This window comes from Necator americanus, chromosome X (genome assembly GCF_031761385.1).
Source record: "Necator americanus strain Aroian chromosome X, whole genome shotgun sequence".
NCBI lineage: Eukaryota > Metazoa > Nematoda > Chromadorea > Rhabditida > Ancylostomatidae > Necator > Necator americanus.
Genome location: NC_087376.1, coordinates 13,182,704 through 13,207,919, shown reverse-complemented (window position 1 = coordinate 13,207,919; position 25,216 = coordinate 13,182,704). Strand labels below are relative to the sequence as shown.

Genomic DNA, 25,216 nt, shown 5'->3' with positions numbered 1-25,216 from the left:
ATCGTAGCAATTGGCTAATGTCCTCACATACGACGCGTCCACACCTTGGTCGACCAGCGCTGACAGTATTGCATTCGTTTCTACGCTGTCAAAGGCTTTCTCATAGTCGACGAAGGTTAGAACAAGGGGCAGGTGGTATTCTCTATGACCTTCTGGATGTGGTCCAAGCAGCTGAACCCCTGGCGGAATCCAGCTTGTTCTTGAGGCTGGGCTTCATCCAGCGTCCTAGATATGCGGGTGAGGATGATCTTGGTGAATACTTTGTATAACACGCTCAGCAAGCATATCGGACGGTAGTTCCGAAGGTCCTCTCGGTCACCTTTCTTATGAATAAGAACAGTTCGTGAGGTCTTCCACTGGTCTGGGATCCTTTCTTTCTGAAGGTAGGATGTCATGTGCGCTGCTGAGATTACATGAAGCGGATGGCCGCCAGACCGAAGAAAGTGTGCTGATATAAAATCAGGTCCGGGGGCTGTGCCAGATTTCATGCTCTTGATAGCGACTCGTACTTCCGAAGGGAGAATCCATGGTGGAGCTTCGCCAGTGGGGATGGTCGGGCTTGACATAGGAGTTGATGAACGGAAAAGGTTCGAGTAGAACCTCTCCGTTATGATTTCCATCTCACGACGAGAAGACGTGCGAGTCCCGTTTTCGCTCAGCAAGGTTGCTAGCGGAATATTATATTCGCGGAGATCCCTGCGGCACTTCTTCAAACTTGTTTTTCTTTGTGCTGCTTCCAGAATCTTCTTCTGCCTGTATTTCATAAGATCCTCCTGCAACGCTTTTCTGCAGCTAGTGTTTGCTACTAACCGCTCAATGTCCGATGCATTCGGATCAACCCTCGAAGCCCTTCTTTCCAACAATTCTTTGGTGGTCTTCGAAATTCGATCCAAGTTTGTCGTGCGCGGCTTCGAGGCACGTTCAGCACAGACTCGTAATCCTCTGAGCAGCATCTCGTAGTCCACGTTTGGGTCCTCTTCGATGTGCCAGTCACCTTGGGGCAAGGAGTCCTGGAGTACGCAATCGTCGTAGATGACTTCCTTTCTCCTTCGTTGCCGATAGCAGATCTTCTTTTCCATCGTGTGGCTAAGTCGTATTTTGCACGAAGGAGACGGTGATCAGAACCACTACAAAAGGATGGTATTACTGAGACGTCAAGTAGACACCACCTCCGGTTGGGAGTATGTGATCGATCTCCGCACGAGTCGCGTCATTGGGCGATTCCCATGTCCACCGACGATGATCTTTTTTCATGAAAAGAGAGTTCCCATGAAAGAGGCGAGCGGCGGACAACAGCCCAGCGAGACGATTGCCATTTTCATTCCGGTCCCCTAGTCCAAATCTTCCAATCCTGTATTCCTCTTCTGTGGCTTTTCCTAGTTTTGCGTTGAAGTCTCCGACAACGAATTTGTAGAAGGACTTCTCGTTGCGGACTACTTCCTCCAGCTCCTCGTAAAACGCGTCCAATTCGGATTCATCAGCTGCTGATGTTGATGAGTAGCAGTTGGTGATACTGATGGATTTTTGGCGCAGAGAGCGGAGGCGAAGAATGGCCAGATGAGGTGACAGGATCTCGTGAGAATCGACAAGCTGGACGAGAGATCGGTACACAACAAAACCAACACCGCCTACATTTTGCGACGAATCTTCTCTCCACGAATGACGAGTGTAGTGTACCGTCATTCATCTGTCGTACGTCGCTCCTTCTGCACTTGGTCTCCTGCAGAGCAATCACGTGAAATTTGATACGCTCTGCAGCTCCGAGAAGGGCATGCAGGTCAGCGTCTGTGGAAACTGTTCTCGCGTTGTAAGTACACAGTCTGAGACAGTCTCCATGGCGAGTCGTGCGTGTGTGTGTCGCCTTGGTCCAGAATCAATGACGTCCTGAGCAACCTGAGATTTGAGCGCCTCTCACCGGTCGCCATACCGTCCGACGTCTGAGAGGGCAGGGCCTAGTGTGCAGGGTACTGAGGCAGTGAATATGCTGGAGTGGCAAGAAGACTTTTCCCCAAACTAAGCAGCCATGCCACGGCGAGCTTAGCTTTCACCACAGGTCGTCGCCCAACCTATATGGATCAGGGAGCCACCTTGCGACATTTTGCCAAGACGGTGGTGAATATTAGCAGTGGTTTACTCTTAGCTAGGCTTCCGATTCCGAGAAGTCGGAATGTCGGATGTGTCGAACTCCTTCTCAGCTTGGGAGATTCTGCCGGAGGACGAACCTTCGCTGTGCATCGCAATTCGACGCCCAGTGTCACCTCCACGCCACTATGAGGCGGTAAACCGTTGTGGAGGATTCCTTAACTAGGAGCAAAGTAAGCGACATAATTACATGCTAGGAAGTAAATACAATGAAAAAAGTGGGTAATGTTAAGAAGAAAGAGTGAAAAACAAAAACAAAGGGAAATGAAACTACACGTTAAGTAAAGAAAGCAATGCAAGAACAAATGGAAAAACGAGAAGAAATCTGGACAGAGGAATAGTAAAATATTTTGACTGTGCAGTTACCTGAAGTGATCGTCGTTAGCTGCATGATAATGATCAAAAAGCCTAAGTTCCAATTTCATCCCTTGCTCAGCTTGAAATTCGGAGATCATACTTCCTTTCTTTCTTGGATCAAGGTTTATTGTGATATTCTCCTCGTTCGTTTAACGTAAGAGTACGTAAAACACATTTATTTTCTAACTTCCCCTAAGCTTATTCCTCTGAAACAACAGAGGAAGCAGTTACTCAGTGTATCATTTCTTAATTTCGCGGCGCGTTAGCATTGATGCAAGGGGTGGGGCCTCTCGCAGCCGAGTGTAAGTTTAGATACGAGTTTGTGCAAGTGCGCAGCGAAATTCTGGCGCTTGCATCTGATGACTGATAGGTTGTTACATAATTCCGTAGCATTTTCATTGCCACTTTTGTGCAGCACTATTGGAGGGTGCTATTTCCGCCATACAAGTCTACCGTTTTCACCAAGTACCCTTTTTTCAGATTTCACACCTGACGCAGAAGGAATTTCCAGCTCTAGAAATGAGTAGTATTTTAGAACTCTATTATTTTTCTTAGTTCATCGTCGAGTATTAACTGAGTAAATGCCGCTGAAGCAGATCGTGACCATATGTGAATTTAAAGGATAAAGTGTGTCTGGCGTTAATCAATCCGCTTGGAATGTGCTCCCACGTTCACTTAAATTCAGAATCGTTTGAGGTTTACAAACGTGTAACTGGCCTATACAATGACTTGCGGTGGCTAGCCGATGTGTCAATTCAGTATTTTTATCATTCAAGACGAGTTTGGTTCCAATTTATCGACCCGAGAGGGATGAAAGACTTGGTGAGCACTAGGGCTGATCCGAGACTCCGATTGGATCGTGCAGGAAGCGGAACCTCTAACCGCTACACTACACCCGCCCCATATGTGGATCTACTGCTCTATAATCTATTATTTGGTGTGGAAGGTACAGAAATGGTGAGTTCAACTTCGACGACACCTCCCACGTCACGACTGGTCGACCTTCGGAGTTCGATGAGGAGAGTTTCAAGACATTTTTGAAAGAGGACGATTGTAAAACATGCAGAGTATTTGGTGAAAAAATAGACAGCACCCTTGCGACAATGTCTCGCCATCTTCAATCTCCTGTATAAATAAAAACACTACGAAACTACGCGGCAACCTAGTTCTCTCTTTGTTTTAGAGGAGTAAATGCGTAGTAGGTTATAAAGTGATGTTTACGGTTAACGAGTTCGTGCAGACGTTGCGCCTTTGACTCACGGCTAAAGGAAAACTTGGCTCTTGTCTCAAAGAAAATAACCGATTATCGAAATTGCTTTGTCGTAGTTTTTCACATACATGAAAGACAAAGGTTTGTTTTCAAGTGTTAACATTTCTTAACACTAGTTACCATTGAAGCCAAAAGTTATTGAAAAATAACGCTCGACCCAAGTTGTCCTCCATTTTTTCCTCGCATAGTTGTCAATGTTGTACTTAGTGAAATTTTGTAGCAAACGCATGGTTAGATAGGCAGTAGTACACGACACAGAAGCGTTTGACAATTACTGGAATTCGTTACAAGAGGAGTATGGGTGGAAATGTGCGCGTGTTACGTGGAATTTTCACCAGGAGAAACGCACGAACGAAACAACTGTTGTGAATAATTGCTCATCTTAACACCCTTTTTGGATGGTCACGCGGGCTATACTGTACGATATTGCACTGAGAAGTAATAATGATGTATTGTGAATACTAGAATATCATAGAAGAAGTAGAAAATATACCAGTCACACCTTTATCTTATTTGTTGAATTATTCTACCCTATTGAATATTCCGTATGTACCAGAACTATTGAACGTCGATGTAGAATTGCAGGGACAACTTTTGGCGAGATCGAGAAAGAGTGGCTATTGTAACGGTCAGTTGTGCCAGTCGTGAGGGGTAGAGATGAGACGCGAAGATATTGGCGTTCAAAGTGCTTGAAAAGTTCGAAGCTCTTGAAGCGTTGGAAGCTCTGTGACGTTTACATACTCGCCGTCCGAGAAGAGTCAACATATTGCTGGATCTTCTAAATATGTAATGATAAGTTGTATACAGTAGATTCTTGAGAAATTATTGGCTAAGATTGGAGAAATATCTTCTCACCCTATTTTTTTTTGGTACTGTAGCACAGGCCGAACCTGTGCGTTTAGTAATTTGAACAGACAGGTTAGGGGCAAAAAAGGAAATCTCGGACTGCTACGTCAGCTGCAAACATCATCATGAACGATTATGTTGCAGTTTTCAAAAATGGTCACTAAAGACGGCGAAGAACGGGTGGTGTTCGCACGATCGAACGATAGTTGTAAACTGTTCTGCTGCAAACCAAGTCATTCATCCCTCCGGGGTCGATGAATTGGTGCCATACTTGTCTGGGAGGATAAAAACAATGAAGCCTAGCACAGTTGTGTTCGACGGTGAAGCAAGTAGTTACAGTCGAGTTGATACTATCGCTAATTTCGCTTTGCTGCAAAGTCAGCTGGAACTTGGAAAGGTTCCACCTTGATCGCTAGCTCAACCGCGACCCTTCGAGCGTAGCCGCGTAACAACTGCACTAATCTTCAGTTTGTTTTGACCGGACTATTCAACTGAACATTTCAAAAACTTGCAAAACGGTTTTTTTCCCTGGGGATCCGTGTGGAGCAAAGTTAGTCTTACGAAATCAGATGAAGAAAAGAAATGATGAACGAATTAAGTCACATCAGTGCGAAATGGTCGATAATTTAATCAAATGACATTTGACAGATACTGCACATTTCACATTTCGGTTTTTAGCCTTTTAAATAGCATAACTCTGCCTACTAAAAATTAATTGTTTTTCTTAGACAAAGCCCTCGAATATAGGTACAGCCCAGTGGTAAGAAATAATCATGTCTGCGCGTGTATACCGCAGAGGCCAAACAAGCTTTTCGTTAGTCGGGTTTTCGTCTTGGTTCTTCTCTGAGAACAAATACACCGAATTGATGCATTGGCTGACTAACTTGACCTAATCGGTGGGCTGATGTCATCGCCTGGCGCGATTATCCGTATCTTCGCCGAGGTGTGCCGTCTTTGAACATAGCTCAGCCCAAACTTCTCGATCTTCTGCGAGAGCTTGCACAGAATCGATCCATTCGTTGCTATTCAATATCCTGCGAAATCTTACGTCTCGCCTGAGCAGCCTATCCACGCCTAGCGTCCTCAGGTCCTCTTTCACCACCTCAGTCGACAAGTCCCGTTTCGACCAGGTAGCCTCTTCCAACTTGTTCCCCGAGAAACTCGATGGCTTTTGCAATCCTGTCCGTCGTCCTGCCATACTAGACGGTCTTCCTGAGTCAAAAGACTTTCTTATTACCATGTCTAGCGCTATGACGCGTGAGATACACGGATTGCATGAGTTATCCCTGGAATAGCTGAGGCAGGAAACCCATCGCCTAATCCATTTCCGGATCAGGGCAGGTACAAGGTCGCTTTTGTTCCACGTTTAGCTTCCCATTCCCCATATGAGGACGCCACGCAGCCCGGTGACTAATGTGTGGACACCGGATATCGGTGCCATTTCTGTATATTGTGAGACTAGCTTGATTTATAGTCGAGTCAAAACGAAATCAAACATGGCCCAGTTGCATAAGCGGCTGCGCTCGAAGCGACGCGGCAGAGAAAGCGGTTGGAGTCAAGGTGGGACCATTGCGCACTGCAGCAATGAACTGTGGTAGTAGTGGTCCTCACTCGGTCTTAACCGCTACCCTCCACCACACCGCTTTGAGCAGCCGATTACGCAACTGCACCGTGCTTCATATCGTTTTGATTCCACTACACTTGGCACAATCGGGGGCTGGTTTTATTGCCTGACACGGTTGCCGCATCTTTGTCGAGACGTGTCGTCTTTGAATACAGCTCTACCTTTTCGATCTACAGCAAGAGCTCGCACAGAACCCATCAATTCGTCTCTGCTCCATCCGTCTCGTTGTCGATAGACAGATCAAACGAGACACGACATCCTTCTTGAAGTGCCAATCGACACCGAGTGACCCGAGTCCGTTTTGCAATATTTGAGTAACTTCCGCCATATAGCTGTGCAAGTTGTATACAGGGTGGGAAGCACTGGTTATTACGAGGTACGTTAGAACGCCCATACACACAATCCCATCTCCTTAGCAGCCTATTCATTGTTTCTGCTTGAATAGACTGGCAAGAAGACATCACTGACCTTCGACCGATCGCGCTCGGATGTGACGTGTGCTCAGAAGTGGCGCGTTGCAACTGAAAAGGTCTTGAAAAACGTCGTCTTCCACGCCGTTTCTTACGAAGACCAAGGAGAGATGAGCGAAAGCATCCCTGATCCCGCTATCTACAAATTAACTAAATTTTCCCGCGGATTCCTTCACCACGTCAGAATTCTGGTATGCTGCCTTTAAGTCGAATAAGTCATTCTAAATGCCGAACAAGGAAAGGAATGTATTGCAAAATAGGGTGGTAAGGATGCACTGGCACGGCAGTGACTGAATGTCACTTCATCGTTGTTATTGTATCGCTGACCTCCGAATGCAGTAGGTCTGCTTCAGCCAGCAACAGCTGTGGCTATCGAGAACTTTCGCGACATATTTCTTTAATTATCGTCCGAGCTAAGTTCCGATTTCTCCGCACTTTTATTTCGCTTTCTATTTGTAGTTCAGTTACCAGCCTGTTCATAAACTCATTTACATTGTTCAGTTATGAAAACCTATGGATTAGATTTACTATATTGGGGAAACAGGGCGTCAACTTTCAGATGGTGAGTAGATAGTATAATTTCCTCAGACGTAAGCCTTTCTTCGGAAAGTGAAGTTGGGTCCATTATGTTTCCGGGGAATGCCTTTTCTAGCAGTCCGCTTTATGTTTGAAACTGTCATTATTGCATTCTGGATATAATGGCTTCTTCCTTTTCAAAGATAGGGTATCACGAAACTGATAATGTAGCGGTTTTTGTGGGCAGATATGGAGTTCGGGTTGTGTGTATTACGAATGTGAGCGTGACACTGCTCAATTTTGCTTGATCCTCATGAAAAATGACGTGGAGCACGGCGCTTATTCTTAGTCGTCTTCGTACGTGAAAATACATCATCATTGTGCACACGCCACATCCAGAAACGGTCGAACGTCAAGCACTGCTCAACATCCTTCAAGCAAAACTAATGAATAGGCTGTTGAGAGAGCTGGGGAACCTGTACAAAGGTGGACTTTTCTAACGTATCCTGTAGGAACGAACGTTTCCCACGGCGTTTTTCAGGGCAATTAGGGTGAACTGAGCGAAGTGACCCTCTTATACACAATCTACTCTTCACCATTTATATTCGTAATCCACCCTGAGTCCTAATTTATCCATAGAGACCCCATAGAACATCGTCAGTTTTGTGATGCGATGGCCCTTAGCAAGAATTACTTTAGCCTAATAAATACTTCCTGAGAAGACGAAGCCTAATTTCTCTGCGCCAAACAATTTGTGAACATTTCAAACTAACGTATATCAGTAACCGGGGGAGAGTCCTACCACAAGTTTGGAGTAAGAATAGGCTGTGAAAGTTCATGCACATCTGTTACTGCTGACAACTGATGCTAGGCTCACGAAAACGAATTCGAATTTGGTGATGAGGAATAGCAGAACACATTTTCGGGTTTCCCATTAAATAAATATGAACTGTTTCAAGAAACAAGAATCAGTCCCTATGGTAAAGGGCAAAGTAACGTCCTCTTTTCAATGCTAAATTTCACTGTTTCAATCGTCAGACTCACAAGTTCACAAGGTTCCTTACTACAACAGAATTGAATAGTTTCTTGTAGTTTCCTTTTCGTAGTGAACTTTGTCACTAAGACTTCTGTCCTTGCGCATATTTAATTCCCTTCTGAATGAGTTCGTCCTTGTTAAGGTATTTCTGCTCATATTGACTCTGGCAAGACCACAGTAACGGAACGAATTCTCTTCTATGCAGGTCGGATCGACTCCATGCACGAGGTAATTTTGTGGAGTTAGTGATTTTTTATTCTTATTCTTCGTATGTCTTACCTCATTTCCGCAAAATGTCAGCGATTAAAAGCATCATTCCACGAATCTGAGGTGGTACGGATTTCAGGTGGAGTATTCGTGTACGGGATAGTAGATCATGGAGAAAAAGGTGATTCCGTCACTTTTTCCTTATTGCCGTAAAAAAAACGGCCCGGAAGATACGGCTTCGGGCGTTCTGACACACTATTTTCCACAAGGAGTTCGACTGGATCGCGCCAGCCTTTTGCACGCGCCGCTCTTCCGGGCCGTTTTTTACGGTAGTTAGCAAGAAATTGACAGAATCACCCCCCTCTCCATAATCTACAATCGCGTATACGAATACTCCACCTGAAATCCGTACCAGCTCAGATTTGTGGGGTGATGCCTTTAAATGCAGCATATCTGCCGCCTTATGGGCCTGAGGGGAGCATGGAATCTTTGGCAACAACTATTCGTTTCGTTACGCTGAACTGCCAAACTCTATCGAGTGAACTCCAACAAACCGCCCTGTTTAGGCTTCTGCGGTATCTCTGTGTGCCGTTTGGTACACTGCAGGAAACACGCATGAGAGATCGGCCCGTCATCAGCATCGGAAATTACACCATATACTGCGGCGATGCTCATGAGAACAAAGTAAACAAAGTTTGGCTGTGCTATAGCTGTAAGGAAAAACTACAACAACCAGGTGGAGGAATTTGGTTCAACGTCGTCAAGAAACGCAATTGTACGACTGCAGTATTGCAGAGGACGTAAACCCTGGATCGTAAGTGCCCATGCAGGAAGCCGGAACAACAGTAAGGATGCCCTCTATGGTGAACTTAATGCGTTGATTTATAAAATACCCAGCCAACATGTGGTCATTGTCGGAATCGACGCAGATCGATGGGACTTGAAGAACAATGCGATGTGCTAGGAAAATGGTGTTATACGCGGAGCACACGTCGGATAAAGGTGCAGCGAGCAGCGCAAGTGGAAGATGAAGACTCTTAAACATCAGCTCGACTACGTTCTGACGAAGAACATTCCTCAGTCAGATATCCGAAAATCTAGAGCTGTTTAGGATGTCGCGTTCGATCCCGATCACCGTCCACTTCTTCTCAGTTTCAAGATACGGCTCCACAAGAGAAACCGAGAGGTTCAATTTAACCGAAAATCGACATGGCAGGACTGAAGGACGAAGAATGCAGAACGAAATTTCCCCAAAGTGTTTCTCTTCATGTTCGAGTACGGACCAGGAAGAAGCTTGGCGATGGATTCCCTCGCAATGTGTATCCAGAGCGCTGCAAGGGAAACACTTGCGGTTCAAAGACCGCGGAATAAGTTTGTTTTTGCATCTGCAGAGGCAAGACCCACGTACAATTCTGTATGTCTCACCTACGGAACTGGTGATTTCAACAAGGAAAAGCGTCTGAGAAGGAAGTTGTGCCGTCAACTGCAACAAGACCGCAACAAAGAGTGGACGTCAAGAGCGATGGAGTTTGAAGAGGCGTGGAAGGACAAGGATCCGCGGAAAGGCTATGTTTCATCAAAGCAGTATAGCGGCAAGATGAGAAGATGTTCTCCAGTCCTCATCACTGCCAATGGAGTGGCTGCCGGTAAAGCAACCCTGTAAATTTGGAGAGATCACTTCAAAACCTTGCTGAACCGGAAAACTTCGAAAAGAAAAGAGGAAAAAGTGGACGGCAAGAGCGAAGGAGTTTGAAAAGCGGTGGGAAAAAAGAACCCGCGGAAAGACTGTTTTACTAAAGCAGTATAGCGGCAAGATGAAAAGATGTTCTTACGTCCTCATCACTGCCAATGGAGTGGATGAGAGAAAAGAAAATGAAGAGAATCAGTTTCTGATCTCGTGCATGTTCATAAATCGACATATGCGGTTAACGAGGAAGCGCCGTTCGAGTAAGAGGTTCTGGTCTGTGTTCAGAAGTTGAAGAACGGAAAATCTGGCGGAGACGATGGAATTAGCGCAGAAATGCTAAAATCTCTTCCTCCTGGGATTCGTGAGATGACGGAGATCATCTTTTCAATATAGATAGAAGAAATTACTACTGACTCGTGGAGACACGCTGTTCACGGACCTTAGGATTTCTCGAGGGATCTGTTTGCTGCGATCTGTTATGTACAAGGATTCAGAGCGGATTATCCTGTACCGACTCATTAAACTTCGCAAAGAAACAACGCGCAGCGAGCAAGCTGGCTTTCGTCCTTGCCGATCTCCTCTGGAATCATTTCTCCTCTGAATTCTTTCACCTGTGCTCTCATATTGTCAGGAATTTCGCCAATTTGAACCACTAGTCCTTCCTTTCCTTCATGGAAAAAATAGTGCTCTTCTGTCAAATCGACAACACCACGGAAACCAGAATCCTAAGCTCAATAAAAACTAAAACTGTCACATCCATTAAACACTGATTCACACTTTGCCAATCGGTAGTTGAATGAGAGCAGCATTGTGTTTAAAGGCATCACCCCACGAATCTGAGGTGGTGCAGATTTCAGGTGGAGTGTTCTTATAAGGGATAGTAGATTATGGAGAGGAGGGTGATTCCGTCCATTTATTCCTAATTGCCGTTAAAAAACCGCCCGGAAGATGCGGCGCCGCACAAGGCTGGCGCGCTCCAGTCGAACTCCTTGTAAAAAATAGTGCGCCAGAACGCCCTAAGCGGAATCTTCTGGGCCGTTTTTTATGGCAATTAGGAAGAAGAAATTAAGAAAAAAGAAAAAGAAATTAGGAAGGAATTAGGAATCACCCTCCTGTCCATCATCTACGACCCCGTATACAAATACTCCACTTGAAATCCGTACCACCTCAGATTCGTGGGGTGATGCCTTTAAGCTTGTTAAGTAGTCCATATAAAGCACGAAACGGCGTAGCGCCAATCCTGTCCAGCTTGTTCACGAAGCAAATGAATGAAACATTATATCTGAAAGAGTTTGTCAGCGGAACTCCAATTACAGAGAAACATCAAAACCAGCGCAGCTCCTATTGAATTTGCTGTTCCATAGGTTCTCGTGTCAACAAGACTAGTACGACACGGCTGCGCTGATCGACTCCATGAATAAGATTTGCAAACTACAAATGAAAACATAGATAATGAACATCATAGGCAAAGATCGCAACGCTAGAAGCTAAAAAACAAAAAAGCGAAGCATCCAAACAAGTTAATTCTGCATTTCTGAAAGGCATAGTTGACCTTATATTTACTCGCTGGAACGTGGCACAACAAAAGTTATAACTCGTCTACGGAAGATGTCCTACTTGCTGTAACTTTGCATTTTGGTCTCTGTTTCAAGCACTAGATTACTATCAGAACATCTATAAACCATGTTTTCAGATTCAAGGTGTTACGGGCAATACCTAACATTTGACTTACTTGACATAATCGGCGGGCGCGTGTCACGGTCTAACGCGGCTATCTGCATCTTCGGCGGGGTATGTCGTCCTTGAACATATCCGAGTCCATCTTGTTCGATCTTCAGCTAGAGTTCGCATAGAATCTACCCATCCGTCGCTATGGCACAAATGGCGGAATTTCACGTCTCGACTGAACAGCCTGTCAACGCCAAGTGTCCTCAGATCTTCCTTCGCCACCTCCGCCCAGAACTTTTACGATCTGGAGGCCTTTTCCAATTAGGATCTGGAAGCATCCTCAGGACTACTCGGACAAGACGATCAGATGGTCTCCTCACAACGGGACCAAAGAAGCGAAGACGGTTCTCCATGAGTTCAGAAGGCCGGGCAAGATGTTGACGTTTTCCACGTGTCATCCGCCGGTACACCATGTCCACTTTAGAGTAAAGTTCTTCATTATGGCCAAAGGGCAAAAGTAGCCTAGCAGTCGTCTAAACAGCAGTCAAGCTTTTCTATCACCATCGCCGGCGCTGCCCAAGTATCCTATCCGTACATCATGATAGGGTGAGTTGCGGATAGGTACACTCGCAACTTGACTTCGCTAGCGACGGGGTCCACGACAGGCACTTGGTCAATGAGTTGAATGCCGAGTTAGCTTCAGCACATTTTCGCTGAATATCTCTCTCATAGCCGCCATTCTTTTTCAGCATACAGCCCAAATAACAGAACTCATCCACGAGTTCGATAGGTTGTCCATGCACCCTGATTCCCGTTGAGGGTCTCAAGGAGACATCGTCGGCGTACTCGAGATCCACCAAGGGACGTGCAGAAGGTGCTAGCGGGACACTGCTCAACTGTTCTTCGCATTATGTCATCTACGGCAAAGTTGAACAGAAAGGGTCCCACCACGGTCCCTTGTCTTTTTCCAGTTTCCACTTCCAATGGTGTAATAAATCCAGCAGGTGTTCGGACCGCAGCAGTTGTTCTTCTATTCATGTCGTTTATTAGGCGTACGAAGTTTCCTGGAACTCGGCGCGAAGTGCATTGAGAAGACGGCCTCGGTGAAGAGAGTCGAAAGCGACTTCGAAGCCCAAAAATGCTAACTGTAGAGGCTTCGAATATCGCTGCCACACTTCAATCACTCTTCTCACAATAAACACTTGATCAATCGTCGATCGACCTGGGCGAAAGGCGGCTTGCTCGTCACGGGTGGTTTCTTCGCAATGTCGGACTAGTCGATACAGGATGATCTGCTCCAAAACCTTGTACATTACCCGAAGTAATGATATTCCTCGGTGATTACTGGGTTTCATAACTGATAGCTTCTTGTGGAGAGGAATTATAATAGCGTGTCTCCACGAGTCAAGAATGCTTTCGTCAATCCATATTGAACGAATGATCTTCGTCATCTCACGAATCCCAGGAGGAAGAGATTTTAGCATTTCTGCGCTAATTCCATCGTCTCCGCCAGATTTTCCATTCTTCATTTTTTGAATACCACTGGAACCTCCCACACAGTCGGTGGCTCTTCGCTGACCGTGGTCTATGTCTGTCTCTGGACGTGCACGAGTTCAGGGACTGACGGCGCTTGTCACTTCAGCAAAGTGTTAAAATGCTCCTTCCAGAAGGGGAAGGTTGCTACCCGACAGCGACCCCGTTGGCTGTGTTCAGGACACGCGAACACCTCTTAATCTTGCCGCTATACTGCTTTAGCAGAGTATAGGCCTTTCTCAGGCTCTAGTCCTCCCACGCCTTCTCAAGCTCCTTCGCTCTGACGTCCATTCGTTCTTACGATCACTTTTTAGGTGACGACGTAATTTCGTTCTCAGGCGCTTTTCCTGGCTGAAGGTACCAGTAACGCGGGCTACACATATAGGATTTAACATGGATCTTGTCTCTGCAGATTCAAAGGCGAACTTCTTCCTTGTTGTTCAGATCGGGAGGATTTTCTTTGCGGTGTCTTGAATGCATTTAGCGAAAAAGTCAGCGTCATCCACTTCTTTGGCGGTAATCCAATATTGATCGATACTCGTTGGAGTAACTTCTTTCTACATTCATCTTTCATCGTCTTTCAGACCTGCCAATTCAAGCTTCGGTTGGAGTTGATCTCCGCGACTTTTTTCTGGAGTCCTACCATTAAGTTGGGAAGAACTGTGTGGAACTGTGTGTGTCGGAATCGAATGCGATATCCTAGACAGCTCTAGGTTTTCGGATCTCTGACAGAGGGATGTTCTTTTATCAGAACGTAGTCGAGCTGAAGCTCAAGAGTCGGCATCTTCCACTTTTGCTGCTCTTCTGGCGTTGATAAGGTTGTCCCGTGGCACCTAAGCTGATGGCAACGATGATTCCTCTTAAAAGTGGAGGTAATATCGTCTGCTTGCAAAGATCTATCAGACGACTTCCGTTGTCCGATGTTTGCTCCTTAGGGTAGAACCATTTTCTAACCACTTCGGATTGTTGTTCAAGTCCCATCTTTACATTAGCATCAATTCCGACAATTACCACCTGCTTTTTTGGTATCTTGGATATCAACATATCGATTTCTTCATAAAATTCATCCTTGTTGGTAATCCTTACGGTTTCCGCAGGTGCCTGATCACTTCCGATCTAGAGTTTAAGTCCTCTGCGATCTCACAGTCGTACAAAGGCGCATCTTGACAACGTTGGTCCAGACTCCTCCACCAGACTGTTTTTGGAATTCATTGAATTTGGATAGAGCGGCTTCTTGGAATTCACTTGACAGGGACCGGAAGTTCAGTGATACGAGACGGATGTTTGTCGCCAAAGATTCCATGATTCCCTCAGGCACTCGATATCATAGGATATAGGTTCTGGTATGGTGCCGTACGACAACACCTTTTTGCACTTTAGGGGAAGTTTTTACCATATAACAATGCAGGTTATTTAGTTCGGACGTTCCCAAAGCTTTTACGCAAGTGCTTGATTGCGTTTGGTGAAAGCAGGGCCACTTCGAGCAGATAACAGTCAAGCTTGTGTACGCGCCCCAAGTGTTGCCACTTAATGTGGGATATGTTGCGTATAGGTTTTCGAACCGAAATCAGAATCTAGCGGATGTCAATTTGCACTGGTTTTAGTGGATGTACTGCAAGGTGAAGAGTGATCGTTTTCGATCCATTGCTACAGAATGTGTGTAACGAATAAGATCAAAGTATTGAGCGAAGTGTTTGGGTTGAACATGTTAGGTCTTTAGTGGCGAAACCACAATAATTCACGCAAATCTTCAAACGTTCAAGTCTGTATATGGTACGTCTGCTCCTAAGTATTGAGTACTTTAATAAATAATCACTTTAAAAAGATTCCTGTTCTACTTTTATTGCGATGGTTTCCTGATTAATGTCTGTGCTTGATACTCGGTATCTTTCCAAGTCATACTTCTTTCTACCTCAATTTTTTGCCGCAGCAATTCGTAACGGTGGTAAGCCCAGTACGATAGGAGGATTTTCCCAAGAACGAGAAAAGAGATGGTCAGAAGGGGATCTATATCAATTAAAGGAATTCTGCGTTAAAAGTGAGGAACATTTCTTGCTTACCGTGAAATAAGAGAGCCTCCATTTTTCAGTCGAGAGGAACTTCTAAACCACTGTTTCTTTTTTTCACTAACCAGTGTTTTTTTGTTTCACAGTGTTCTTTTTGTTTCACTGATATGATTTTTCCAAATCATATCAGTGAAAGTAAGCATGAGACATAGACAATTTTTTAGGCATGACAATTCAAGACATTTTTTGTTCGTTCTATGTAAATACAGAAGCCTGTAGTTAACATTTAATGTTAAACTTTCATTGAGTTTTATTCCATCGATTATCTTCTATTTGTCATTTAGTGAACAATAACATCACATACATCAACAACATACATTTACATCTCCTTACTCAACAAATCAATACGTATGAGGAGATAATTTGCTCCTGTCAGATATTTTTTGCATTTCACTAGTCGATCACTAACGTTAGAGTCAATTGAACGGTTCTAGCAGATATTTCTTTCTCGTGGGTTAATATCGTGAATTTCATTTAAAACTCACCTAAATCATGCCTTGTCTTGAGTTTATATTATTTCTCCGAAGGATACCTTTCGATTCGACTGGAACGGAAACGGTCACGTAATCTTTGGACAACCAAGAATTCCCTAATCTGCACCTCGTGAGTCACATAGCAACAACGTCAGACCAAAATTTCTTCATTTCCCAACAACATCTCGACTGATGTGAGGAGAGGGCTCCGATACAATAAAGGGTAAAGTACAGTAAAGTCAACGATGCACCTACGCGTGCAAATTTAATCAGACCCCACGTGCAGCCCTAAAATGACTTGCGGGGGCTACCCGATAAGTCAAATTAGTGTTTTTACCCTCCCAGACACGTCTGGTACCAATTCATCGACCCCGAGGGTTGAAAGACCTTGCTGGCAATAGGACAGTTTGCAACCATCGATCGATGGTGCAGGCAAACCGGAACCTCTTACCGATTGCGCTACACCCGTCCTGCGACGTCCATAGTGACCATTTTTGAACACTGCAACACTAACTTTCATGACGACAGTGTTTTCAGTTGATGTACCAGTCCGAGATCTCCTCTTCTGCCTATAACAGAACTTGTGTGTTCAAATAATTGAACGCACAAGTTCGGTTAGAGGCAAACGTTATGACTTTTCACGGTTGTTTCGTTCGTGCATTTCTCCTGATGAAAATTCCATGTAACTCTCGCACTGTTTCAACCAAACAATCTCCGCTTGTAACGAATTCCAACAATGCGTTTGCTAAAATATGTCACCAAATGCAACACTAAAACCATGCAAAGAAAAATGGAGGACAACCTAGGTCAAGCATTATTTTTTATTTAAGGTCAACCTCTAGCTTCAATATTAAAAATGGAGGACAACCTAGGTCTGCTTTTAAGAGTTGGTAGTACTCGAGAACAAAATAGTCTTTCATATATGTAAAAAAAAGCGAAAATGAAAACTATACAATGCCACTAAAATCCGGCGCCGCTCTCGAAGGCTTAATAAGAAATTTGTAATTGGGTAACATGGGAGTAAACGTTGGCAACGCCCAACTGCACTATTTTCGTTTCTATGAGTGGATCATCGAGGGTGTAGTGAAGAAAACAAAGAACAGCAGGCTCTGTGCCTATCCCTTCCACACCATCTTACATCCTGCTTAACTGCGTTCTTAGATTGTCACCAAAGGCGAGTGAGATCTACGCACCGTGCACTATGCTTAAGCAGTGATGTGTGGACAGTGTTAAGGAACTGCGTGTTGAACACTGCATGTTGAACAATCTTATAGCTCACAGTGTTACGAACGGCGTACATTCATTAGTAATTGATAAGCACTCATTTCTGTCATTCGCGGATGGATTCGTGAGGTATCCAAAATGCCTCCAATGCCTTCCTAACAAATGTTTGTTTCTCGTGGTCTGACATCCCACATTTTATTTGAAACTCATTTCCATTATGTTTTTTATTCTTATGACGTTGCAATGGTGTAATTGTGTTTCCACGCCTTTTATCAGTCAAATGGTCTTTGATGCGCAGGCTCAGCATCCTTCTAATTTCTGCAGTATAGATATAATTGCATGTCAGGCATTCTATCTGGTAGATTACTCTGACCTTTGTGTAATCTTCAGTTCTCCCGAAGGGAGAAACAACGCAGTATTCCGATACACATTGCCTATCGTAGAGTCTATTACGAGCCAACTGTCGCTTGATACTGTCGTTAGTGATGTTCACTAATACATTATCTTCCAAGTGTGCTTTCAAAAGAACCCAGTTTATCGCAACAGTTAAGGGATCGGAAGCGAAGGAAATGTACAGGGGAATTATACCTTCATATGGAGACCTCACTGTTTCATTTCTACTTCGAGATAGGGTGTTGGGGTTCGATCTCCTGTAATCGTTCAAACTAGCTATCTTTATGACTAGTTAACTTTGGATTTTTTTTACAGCGAACTGCTGGCTTCTTTGGCTCTCCGACCAGTAAGTTCAGTAAAAACTGCAGCAAGCTGCTGTTGTCTTCAAGCTCAGGCGCGAAGCACTTAAGCCTGCCGCCACTTTTCTTCAACTTTCGAATTTCTCAACCATCGCAGAGCAAAAAGTAATGTTTACAATGAAGTCGTGGTACTAGTTCAGCTCTAAATAGACTAGTTATTACACAATATTTTCTTATTATATTTTTATATGTGAGCGGTCTTGCTGTCTGCTGTCTTTAACCACTAGCCTTTGAAATTAACTGTGCTTACAGTAAGTACCGATGTGAAGGAGCAAAGTGTGCTTACAGAAAGCAGGTAAATCAAAAAACATACAATTTTGTCATACAAATGGCAATGGCTTGAAAATTGCAGTCGTACAGTGGCATTTATATGTGCGTATATATGTATGTTATGTTAGTTTAGACTAGATAATTGCAGAAATAGGAAGGCTTTTTTGAATTGTGAATTTGCTTTAGGTTCGTGGTAAAGATGAGGTCGGTGCTACTATGGATTTTATGGAGTTGGAGAGGCAACGAGGAATCACGATTCAGTCTGCTGCTACATACGTCGATTGGCATGGAATAAATATAAACATAATCGACACACCCGGTTTGAGCTCACAGTTCTCTCCGTTTTTCTTTACCATGACCACACATTAAGAAAAAGTGGGCATCAATCTCATCCCAACAGTTAAACAGTTTTCGTTTTGTACACTTTGCTGACAGTAGCGCAATCCTGTACTTGAATTATCAGCATACTGGTTTTGTTCTTGTACCAAACTTACAGCTAGCATGTAACTTGCCAATTCGGTCTGTATAATGCATGTTGATTTTGCGATTTACTAACTTATACAAAGAGCGAAAATACAGGAAAACAAGTACAGTTTAGGGAAGTCTTTTTGCCACTCATATTCATATTCACTGCCTCAGTATCCTGCACAATGAGCGCTGTCGTTCCAGACGTCGGACGGTGTGACGACCGGTGAGAGGCGATCAAATCTCAGGTTGCTCAGGACGTTTGATTCTGGACCCCAAATAGTGTCCACAGACGCTGACCTCCATGCCCTTCTCAGAGCTGCAGAGCGCAACAGATGAATGACGGTGCACTCGTCATTCGTGGAGGGGAGGTTCAGTCGCGAAATGTAGGCGGTGTTGGTTTTGTTGTCCAACCATCTGTCGTCCATCCTGTCGATTCTTACGAGATCCTGGCAGCGCCATTCTTCGCCTCCGCCCTCCGCGCCAAAAACCCATCAGTATCATCAACTGCTACTCACCAGCATCAGCAGCTGATGAATCCGGATTGGATGCGTTTTACGAGGAGCTGGAGGAAGTGATCTGCAAAGAGAAGTCCTACAAATCCGTTGTCGCAAACTTCAACGCAAAACTAGGAAAGGCTACAGAAGAGGAATACAGGATCGGAAGATTTGGACTAGGGAACCGGAATGAAAATGGCAATCGTCTCTCCGCGCTGCTGTCCGCCGCTCGTCTCTTGGGAACTCCCTTTTCATGAAGAAAGAGCATCATCGGTGGACATGGGAATTGGCGATGGCGCGACTCGTGCGAAGATCGACCATATACTCACCAACCGGAGGTGGTGTCTACTTGACGTCTCAGTAATACCATCCTTTTGTAGTGGTTCTGATCACCGTCTCCTTCGTGCGAAAATACGACTTAGCCACACAATGGAAAAGAATTTCTGCTATCGGAAACGAAGGAGAAAGAAGTCGTCTACGAGGATTGCGTACTCGAGCACTCCTTGTCCCAAGGTGACTAGCACATCGAGGAGGACCCAAACGTGGACTACGAGATGCTGCTGAGAGGATTACGAACCTGTGCTGAGCGTGCCTCGAAGCCGCACACGACATACTTGGATCGAATTTCGAAGACCACCAAGGAATTGTTGGAAAGAAGGACTTTGAGGCTTGATCCGAATGCATCGCACATTGAGCGGTTAGTAGCAAACACTAACTGCAGAAAATCGTTGCAGGAGGATCTTTCGAAATACAAGCAGAAGAAGATTCTGGAAGCAGAACAAAAAAGAACGAGTCTAAAGAGGTTCATGAAGAACGCCTACTGCAAGGATGGAGAAGTAGAACTTGAAGGCTCCCAAATTGTGAAGACTTCGCCATACGTATACCTTGGGCGTTCTATGAACATGGAAAACGACTTGAAGGTTGAACTGAATAGAAGAATGAGAGCAGCATGGGTAGCATTCGCACCCATCATTGAAGCTACTGACCAATTGACGGACCAAGATCTTCGTGCCCATCTGTTCGACTCGACAGTTCTTCCAGCGTTCTGTTACGCAGCAGAGACGTGGGCGGCCATCGCTGCCACGTCTACGAAGCTACTTACTTCCTAGACTTACTACCCACAGAACCCTCGAGGGATGTCTTCTGAAGTTTAACCGGCGCACACAACACCTAGCCGGTCTTCGCAGCTCCGACTTGAAGGCAGCATACCACGAATCTGGGGTGGTACGAATTTCAGGTGGAGTATCCGCATACGGGCTCGTAGATTATGGAGACCGAGGTGGTTCCTCTCATCTCTCCTTGAATCACTGCAAGCAGCCGGCTCTGTCTCCTGAAGTTTAACCGGCGCACACAACACCTAGCCGGTCTTCGTAGCTCCGACTTAAGAGGAATGTCCCGTCTTCGCGACCCAGAATCGCGGAATATGTATCGAAAGCAAAGCACAGGTGGGCCCGTCACATTATGAGAAGAATCGACGATAGATGGACTAAAAGAACGCTAGAGTGGATCTCATTGGATGCTAAACGCCCACGAGGGAGACCTCCAACGAGACGGGGGTGACGTGTTCGCTACACGGATGGATCAGCTGAAAGCTCAGCTGGATACGGCTCAAGGACCTCGTCAACGTGAAATGTTCATATAATAATATTCGTATAATGTTCATCCTAGTAGGTTACCAGAATTGATCAACGTTTCGAGAAATGGAAAGCTCTAATGAAGATTTCCAGAGGTGCCCGAACAGAGAGAATACTATAAGAATTAATAACAAGATTCTCGGAGAATTCTATTTAGTTTGTTCAAGAAAATTGGAGTAGTTTTCCAAAGACTTCCGTACCTTAAAGCTCGTTCGTGTGTTGTCGGACCGTTTCGTGGGAAAGAAAAATTATAAATTTAACTAGGTCTTTTTCAACATCGACTATTTAAATGCGGATTCCTACAAACTTCTTTTAGAATATTGACATCAATTCTTTCCGTAGTTTTCTTTGGTCTGCCACCTCTAAAACTTTTCAGGGGAAATTTCTGCTTTTCGAAAAGTTGGAAATTCTGTTAACGTACTTAACGTACTTAAAATGAACGTTAAAACGAAGAGCAAAATCTTTCTACATCCGTAAAAAGGTCTTTAATAGATAGCTCTTGAGTATTTGGAGCACCTTGTTTTTTTTTGCGTATATATAAAACTAAGAGATCCATGAGAAAGTGTAGTACATAATAAAAAGAGCAACAAGAGAAAGGAAATGTTACGCAAACAATACAAGAAGTAAGACGCTTGATAAGTAATTTGTGTCCTTCTGTATTTCAAATAAATCTAAAATTGCAGGTTTTCTTCCTGCAGTTCTCAACACTTTTTAGACGGAATTGCATCGTATTTCCATTTCAATCCTATGTACTAGATTTAACCAAAAGAAAAAGTAAAATCGGAGCAAAAACTCGTGGAGCGAAATATTGCTAAATTTTCGTTCACCATTACACATATATATACCTATATATATGTATATATATATATATATTTATATGTATAATATATATACATGTATGTATATATATATACATATACATATATATATACATATATATATATATACATATATATATATATGTGTGTAGACAGAGCGGCGTCTTCTATCCTCGAGATGAGTTTCGAAACAGTGAATGTGCTCAGTCGCGCTGAGTCCTTTTCGAAACCCTGGTCGCTTTCACGGGTGTCCTTCATCTAGCACTTTTCAATCGTGTCAAGAGATCATATTTGTAAAGAGCTTGTAAATGAAGGAGAGGAACGGTCAAGAGGTACCCGTATGATATGCCGCCGCGTATCCAGGAGGTTAATGAGCGTGGTTAATTGCACCGCGCGTCTCCTGAAACCGTCATAATCGCTACAGTAGCCTGATTGCTCCTTTCGTGGTACGTCTTCAAGACGCCCCGCCCACGCCACCCTCCCCACCCATTTCGCTGCGTCTACCGTTCTTGCGACAATTTTTTTTCGTCGCGCCTGCAGCTTTTAAAGTCGAACGGAAAGGAAAGTAACTGGTATTAGATGTTGTTTGAAGGTCTACATAAAGTGTGCTTGTAAGTTAATATAAAAAAGGAAAGAATGAAATAGGTTTGTATAAGTAATATGCCATTTAGAAATGCGAGTTAAAATGAAATTACGCTGTTTCGACTTGTTAGATTTTATGCAGAGAATAGGAAAACACTCATCCATCTCTGGGAATGCGAGAGAAGTTTCAAAAAATGTCCCACTGATCGATGTTATGCTATCTCCTTTACTTTTTTCGCTTTCTAAGGATTTCTTTTTGCTTATCTAGTTGGGTAAAACTGGCATCCAACGATTAAGCGAATAATGCCTCGTAGACATACCCAGTACCTAAAGGTATATCTCGAAGATACAAAGGTCTCTGTTCGCCACTAATACACCTAACATGTCATATTGATTTTATGCAGAGAATAGATAGAAATGAAGCGATAAAACGCTGTTGAAAGAAATTTGAAGAACCATACAAAGTTTTATTATATAAAGCTGTATAAAACGTGCAAGCAAGCGTTTTATACAGCTTTATATAATACATAGTATATATTTTTCACGGGTACTTCTTGTCCCGCAGCCGATGAAGGATAGTAAGCAGATTGAGCGATAATTGCCGATGTCATGTGAATGTCCTTTCTCATACAACAACGCGGTTTTGTTGGTCTTTCACTGCTTAGAAACCTTGCATTCTGACAATTAACGTAAAGAGCCTCGCCGGAATGTTGGCAAGTACTGGCGGAAAGTTCTTCAGATGTTCTCATCTTACTCTATCGGGACTGGGTCCCGTACAATTTCTTACTTACATGGCACGTTGGACTCCAGAAGGAAGGACTTCTAGTATGACATGTCCATCTCTCCTCGGAAGAGGCGAGTGTACGTGGCTGTCGAAGGGATCTGAGCAGAAATTGTGAATGATCCTCTCCATTTCCTTTCTTGATAATATAGTTTTTCATTTTGGGTTCAGGAAAGCGGTGGTTTCCATTTTATGATTCGAGAAGTTCCGACGGTACTTGCTCGCCGAATGCTCTTGCCCGCCTCTGCTGCTTCCGTCAGTTTTGCTGCTCTTCTCTCCTAGAGGTCTTTTTCTATTGCTTCTCTGCAACCCCTCGCAAGCTTGGACTTGAGTTCGTGGTTCCATTCTACTCGTGCTGCTAGTAAGGATCCTTCTCGATTCTAGCCGCTACGCTCCAGCGCGCTGCTTCGAGTGCAGCCGCTTGCGCAAATGCGCCGTGCTTCATGTCGTTTTGACCCCACTATACCTTGATTATTGTTGTTCCTCGAGCTTTTCCACCGCAGCAATAATTCTATTTGTCCCGATCAGAGCTGCCCAGTGGTTCCTTTTTTCGCGTGGGACAGGAAGAGCATAAAAAGTTTCTTTAAAGAACTTCGTCAAGAAATGTGACCATCGGGCCGGTGATCTTCCTGTGGTGCGCTTGATATCGCGTGGAACCCAGTCGCTCATGGCTCTGGTCCAGCGGTTGTCGTTCTCTTCTCCACTGCACTACATCCTCGATGCTCTTAAGAGTTCCCCTAGCCGCTCGTTTCATCGTGGCCAGCTCGGGGTCAGGCCGTTCTTTATGTTTATTTTTCGACCCAGATAAACTAGTGGTTACTGGTGCATTCGGATATGTTTGTTCCTTTGAGCGTAAATGGGGCATCCAAGACCCATCTGTTTCGCATGAATGTCTTTTCAGATTCAGCTGAAGACGGATGCATCCACATGCTTTTTTTTTAAATTCGGTCAGCATGCGTTCCGCTTGGCTGGTGCTAGGTGTCAGCATCAGCAAAACGCAGATGGAGCAGTTGCTGACCATCAAGCTTAACTCCTATATCGTCACATTCCATTTTTTGCAATGTGTTGTCGAAGTGGCCGTGGATATTTTAGAACTTGTGTCATCCTGTCGGACCCCTGTCTTCACGTCGATGATGATATTCTTGTAGAATGGCGAAATTCCGGTCCTGAAGTTACTGTACAACTCTCGAAGTATCTTTATGTACAGAGTAGGACTTCCCAATGTGAAGTCCCTCAGTTTTGGCGTTGGAATCACATTGTGGAAGGTCTGGATCTTCTCTACGTCCATATAGAAAGCATCGAATTCTCTTTCTTCGTAGTTTGACGTTGGAGCGTAAGCGACTAAAAGGGTCAAACCTTGCGTTGAACCACATCTTCTGATCCGTAGACGTCCAATTAGGGTCGTCAGTTATTCGAAAGACTCGTGTTCGTGAGTGACTCGTGGCTCGTGTTGACGAGGATGCCAACTCCACCAACACCTCTACTGTCGCATGTTCCTAAGAACAGTTCTTCTCCAGGTTCATATACGGCTGTGAGAGGGTGGCGTCGTCTTGTCTCGGTCAGTGCGATTATGTCGTACGTAATCTTTTTGGCTTGCATTATCAGATCTTCAGTTGCCGCCTAGAATGCAAGCGCACATGCGTTGTAAATACAGACCTTCATCCTAGTTGTTTTCCGTTTCGATAGCCTAGGTAACTCCTACGACCCTGCTCTTCCTTTCGCTGCCGTTCCAGGCATTCCTTTGGAGCCAGGAGACTCTTTCTTATCTGTTCTCTATATAATTTTAAAGCGACCACTTTTACAACTCTGATTGTTACCTGCTCATGGTGGCCCTTCTTTTACTAGAATAATCAGTCATCTGAGTATACACCCTGGGAGCGTACGAGCTATTTCACTTGCGCCGTTATATGGCGCAAGCTTCCAAAACATTGCAAAAAGGTGCTGTCGTCCAGGACACTGTCAGAGGCCATACTCTCGTAGGTCAAATGCCTAGAAAGAACATGGGATCTTCGACCATTAACATCCGTCGAGTCATTAACAGCTGGATCATAGCTGTGGAATGAACTCCAACAAGCCGATTACTCGGTACTGCTACGATGTCTGCATGCGGCGTTTGCTGCATTGCAAGAAATGCCCATCAAAGGACGCCTCGTCGTCAGCATCGAAAACTACACCATATTCTACGGCGATACTGATGTGAAGGTAGTAGGAGGCTGCGCGGTAGCTGTGAGGAACGATTACCAATAACCAGGTGGAGGAATTTGGCTCTACGTCGTCAAGAAGTGCCTTTGCACGACT

At 44.4% G+C, this 25,216-nt stretch overlaps 4 protein-coding genes across 6 annotated transcripts in view; 1 reads left to right on the top strand and 3 right to left on the bottom strand.

The window, feature by feature from the left end:
• Positions 1-116: 116 nt before the first annotated feature.
• RB195_022832 (uncharacterized protein) lies at positions 117-1,079 on the bottom strand (the record flags this gene model as incomplete). Its single annotated transcript, XM_064210068.1, has 1 exon — positions 117-1,079. One exon carries the CDS (start codon positions 1,077-1,079, stop codon positions 117-119), a length of 963 nt encoding a protein of 320 aa, XP_064065949.1.
• A 64-nt stretch (positions 1,080-1,143) lies between these two features.
• On the bottom strand, positions 1,144-1,683 carry RB195_022831 (uncharacterized protein; the record flags this gene model as incomplete). The annotated part of the gene is made up of 1 exon (XM_064210067.1): positions 1,144-1,683. One exon carries the CDS (start codon positions 1,681-1,683, stop codon positions 1,144-1,146), a length of 540 nt encoding a protein of 179 aa, XP_064065948.1.
• Positions 1,684-5,522: 3,839 nt separating this feature from the next.
• RB195_022830 (uncharacterized protein) lies at positions 5,523-5,855 on the bottom strand (the record flags this gene model as incomplete). Of its 2 annotated transcripts, none has more annotated exons than XM_064210066.1 (1): positions 5,523-5,855. In XM_064210066.1, the coding sequence occupies one exon, from the start codon at positions 5,853-5,855 to the stop codon at positions 5,523-5,525; it is 333 nt and encodes a 110-aa protein (XP_064065946.1). The 2 variants fall into 2 exon arrangements, with proteins under 2 accessions (XP_064065946.1, XP_064065947.1); XM_064210065.1 differs by having other exon boundaries at positions 5,523-5,813.
• Positions 5,856-6,000: 145 nt separating this feature from the next.
• The window catches only part of RB195_022828 (uncharacterized protein), a gene marked incomplete at both ends in the record, with an annotated part of 36,326 nt that continues 17,110 nt past the window's right edge, over positions 6,001-25,216 (top strand). Inside the window, 3 exons of one of the 2 annotated variants that reach the window (XM_064210061.1) lie at positions 6,001-6,175; positions 8,404-8,489; positions 18,328-18,460. In XM_064210061.1, the coding sequence (XP_064065942.1) occupies positions 6,001-6,175; positions 8,404-8,489; positions 18,328-18,460 (394 nt within the window). The remainder of the gene's footprint in view (positions 6,176-8,403; positions 8,490-18,327; positions 18,461-25,216) is intronic. The other variant, XM_064210063.1, reaches the window with a different exon arrangement.